The 2,658-nt window shown below is 61.2% G+C and overlaps 1 protein-coding gene across 1 annotated transcript in view; it reads right to left on the bottom strand.

Moving 5' to 3' along the window:
* Nucleotides 1–2,302, bottom strand: part of Btbd2 (BTB domain containing 2) — a 13,581-nt gene extending 11,279 nt beyond the window's left edge. Inside the window, exon 1 of the mRNA XM_008837125.2 lies at nt 1,925–2,302. Within this exon, the coding sequence (XP_008835347.1) occupies nt 1,925–2,268 (344 nt within the window). The 5' untranslated portion in view covers nt 2,269–2,302. The remainder of the gene's footprint in view (nt 1–1,924) is intronic.
* Nucleotides 2,303–2,658: the final 356 nt, after the last annotated feature.

Genomic DNA, 2,658 nt, shown 5'->3' with positions numbered 1-2,658 from the left:
GGGGGGGGGGGGGGGGTTCCTGCCTCTCCTGGGTGTCCCTGGGTAGGGGTATCTTCTCTCCAACTACTGTAGGCTCTTGATCATTTTTGTTTTGAACTGGGGACTGAACCATCATACTGGGGATTGTAGGCTGCCACTCTACCCTTGAGCCATGCCTCCAGCCCCTCAGTGGAGGATTCTAGGCAGGGGCTCTCCCTCTGAGCCAGATCCCCAGCTTTCTTTTTTGCTTTTTCAGACTGTCTCCAGAAGTTACCCAGGTTGGCCTGGAATTTGTAATCCTCCTGCCTCAGCCTCCTAGAAGTGGATCACAAGCCTGCACCAGCAGACACTGCTTCCCTATCCTATCTGGACAGCAGACCGACCCTACACCATGTCAGATGGGTGGGAATCATTATGTCCAGGGGTACCCCCACTGACAGAAGGTCACATGTCTACCCTATCCACAGCAACCTGTAGACTCTAGCCTGGGGTCTGTCCCTTCTGTTCACGCCCAAGGGCAGAGGCTGAGTGTTGAGGTACTGTGACAAGCACAATGCATGGGGGAGTTGACATATCCCAGCAGCCCAGATGGATGCACACCTAAGTGACTCCAGATCACAGGTGTGGAAACTGATGCCCTGAAAGTTCAGAATGCACAGCCAAATCCTAATTGTGACACCCAAGCCACAGGCCACAGTCCCAGTAAGACACCTGGTCCACTCAGAAGCCAAGTCCTCCACTGTCCACTTCTACCACCTGCCAAATCCCCACAGTCCACACTTGGAAGCTACACTGTAAGTCAGGATGCCCCTTGCCCTTCCTGCTCCAGCCTTGCTGTGAAGCCCATCTATACAGGTCCTCTGTCCTCTGGTCCAGCACTGCCCTGCCCCTCAGCACCCTGACAGTAAGAGACCAGGGCTCTGCTTCTTTCCAGGGGCTTCACACCACAGCTATGTTCCCCACTTTGCCAGCCAATCCAACAAATCATCACACAGAATCAAGTTGGAGTACCCGGAAGTACAGGCGCAGGGTGGCTGGGTAGATCCCAGGGAAACTCTGAGTCTCCAGTTCCTGGTGCAGCTGGAGAGGGGGAGACACGACACGACAACCCCTGACCACCGGTAGCAGAGGGCATCTTGGGGAAACCGGGTCACCAAGACCCACAGTTGGATGATTTGAAGCACAAACACAGGGTGTGAAGATGGGGGGTAATAGGGGGTTCTGAGGTTGTGAGTGGGGATGAAGAGGTCATCGGATTGGATGGCTTGGGAATGGGGGTGTGGTAGGAGTCTCTGGGAGGATCCAAGGAGTGGAAGGGGCCCAGGGTGGAGGGGCAGGGGCAGGGCCTGGGAACCAAGAAGTAGACAGTCCCCAGGGCCAGGTCCAGAGGGATGCTGGCACCAAGTCCCAGAGCAGGAGTCCAGGGCTGGGGTTTTCCCAGGTGCAGGGGTAGAGGGGGTCCCCAAGAACCAGGTCCAGATGGGGAGTGAGGGGTCCCAAGGTGCTAGACCTGAGGCATTAAGTGAGGTGTCCTGGAGTGGGGCACAGGGTGCAGGGTCTGGGTGGGGTGTAGGATCTTAGGGCACAGGATCTGGGAGGGGTACAAGGTCTGAGAGGTGCAGGGTCTGGAGTGCAGGGTCTTGGGGTACAGGGTCCTGGAGGTCAGAGTCCAGGGTCAGAATGAGGTACAAAGTTTCAGGGTGCAGGGTTCAGGGTCTGGGGTGTAGAGTCTGGATGAGGTGCAGAGTCTCAGGTGCAGGATTCGGGGCTACGGGGTCAGGGTGCAGGGTCTAGGGTGCAGGATCCGGGATACAGGGTCAGGTCTGGGGTTGCAGGGTCTGGGGTACTGGGCCAGGGTCCAGGATCAGTCTGGCGTGCAAGGTTAGGGTCCGGGGTGCAGGGTGCGGGGTCCGGGGTGCAGGGTCCGGGCGCCCCGGCGGCCCACCTGTGCGCGGGGACGCGCTGAGAGCTGAGCCCCTTGCCCACCAGGAAGTGCACGTCGCACAACACCTCGTTGTTGAACAGGAAGGCGAAGCGCTCCTGCACCGTGGGCTTGGTGGCCTGCCAGTTGTACACCGGCTCGCGCAGCAACGCGCCGGGGCCCGCGTCGTCGCGCTCGTCCCCCGGATCGGCCCCTGGCCCCGGAGGCGGGGAAAGCGCCGGCGGCCCCGGGGCGCAAGCGGCGGCGTTGCTGGGGGCTGAGGCCGCGTTGGCGCTGGGCCCGGGACCGCCCGCGCCAGGCCCGACCCCCGGCGGGCACGACGCTCGCCCGCTGCCGCCCGCCGCCATCTTGTCGCTGCGGCGCGGGGGCGTGGCCTCGGGGCGTGGCTTATGGCGTGGCTGGGCTGTGGAGGACTGTGGGGCGGAGCCTTTGGGTTATGTTGGGGCAGGGCTGCGAGGAACTGTGGGCGTGGCCTACAGCGGGATGCGGCTGTAGGGCGGGGCTATGGCGGGGAGGCTGAGGAGGGCCTGCGGGGCAGCTGAGGAGTCAGGGGAGGAGGGAGAGGAGGGAGGAAAACAGGAAGGAAAAGAGAGAGAGAGAGAGGGAAGGAGCGAGGGGAGGAGGACAGACCGGAGAGAGGGAGGAGAGAGGAGTGATGGGAAGACAGAAGGGAGAGGAAGAAGAACAAGTAGGGGTGACCAAGGGAAGGAGAGGGAAGACTGGATGGGAAGACAAGA

The sequence above is a fragment of the Nannospalax galili genome, unplaced genomic scaffold (assembly GCF_000622305.1).
Source record: "Nannospalax galili isolate Female #2095 unplaced genomic scaffold, S.galili_v1.0 scaffold77, whole genome shotgun sequence".
Classification (NCBI taxonomy): Eukaryota; Metazoa; Chordata; class Mammalia; order Rodentia; family Spalacidae; genus Nannospalax; species Nannospalax galili.
Note: the sequence above shows the minus strand (reverse complement) of the source record. Positions and strands in the feature narration are given on the sequence as shown.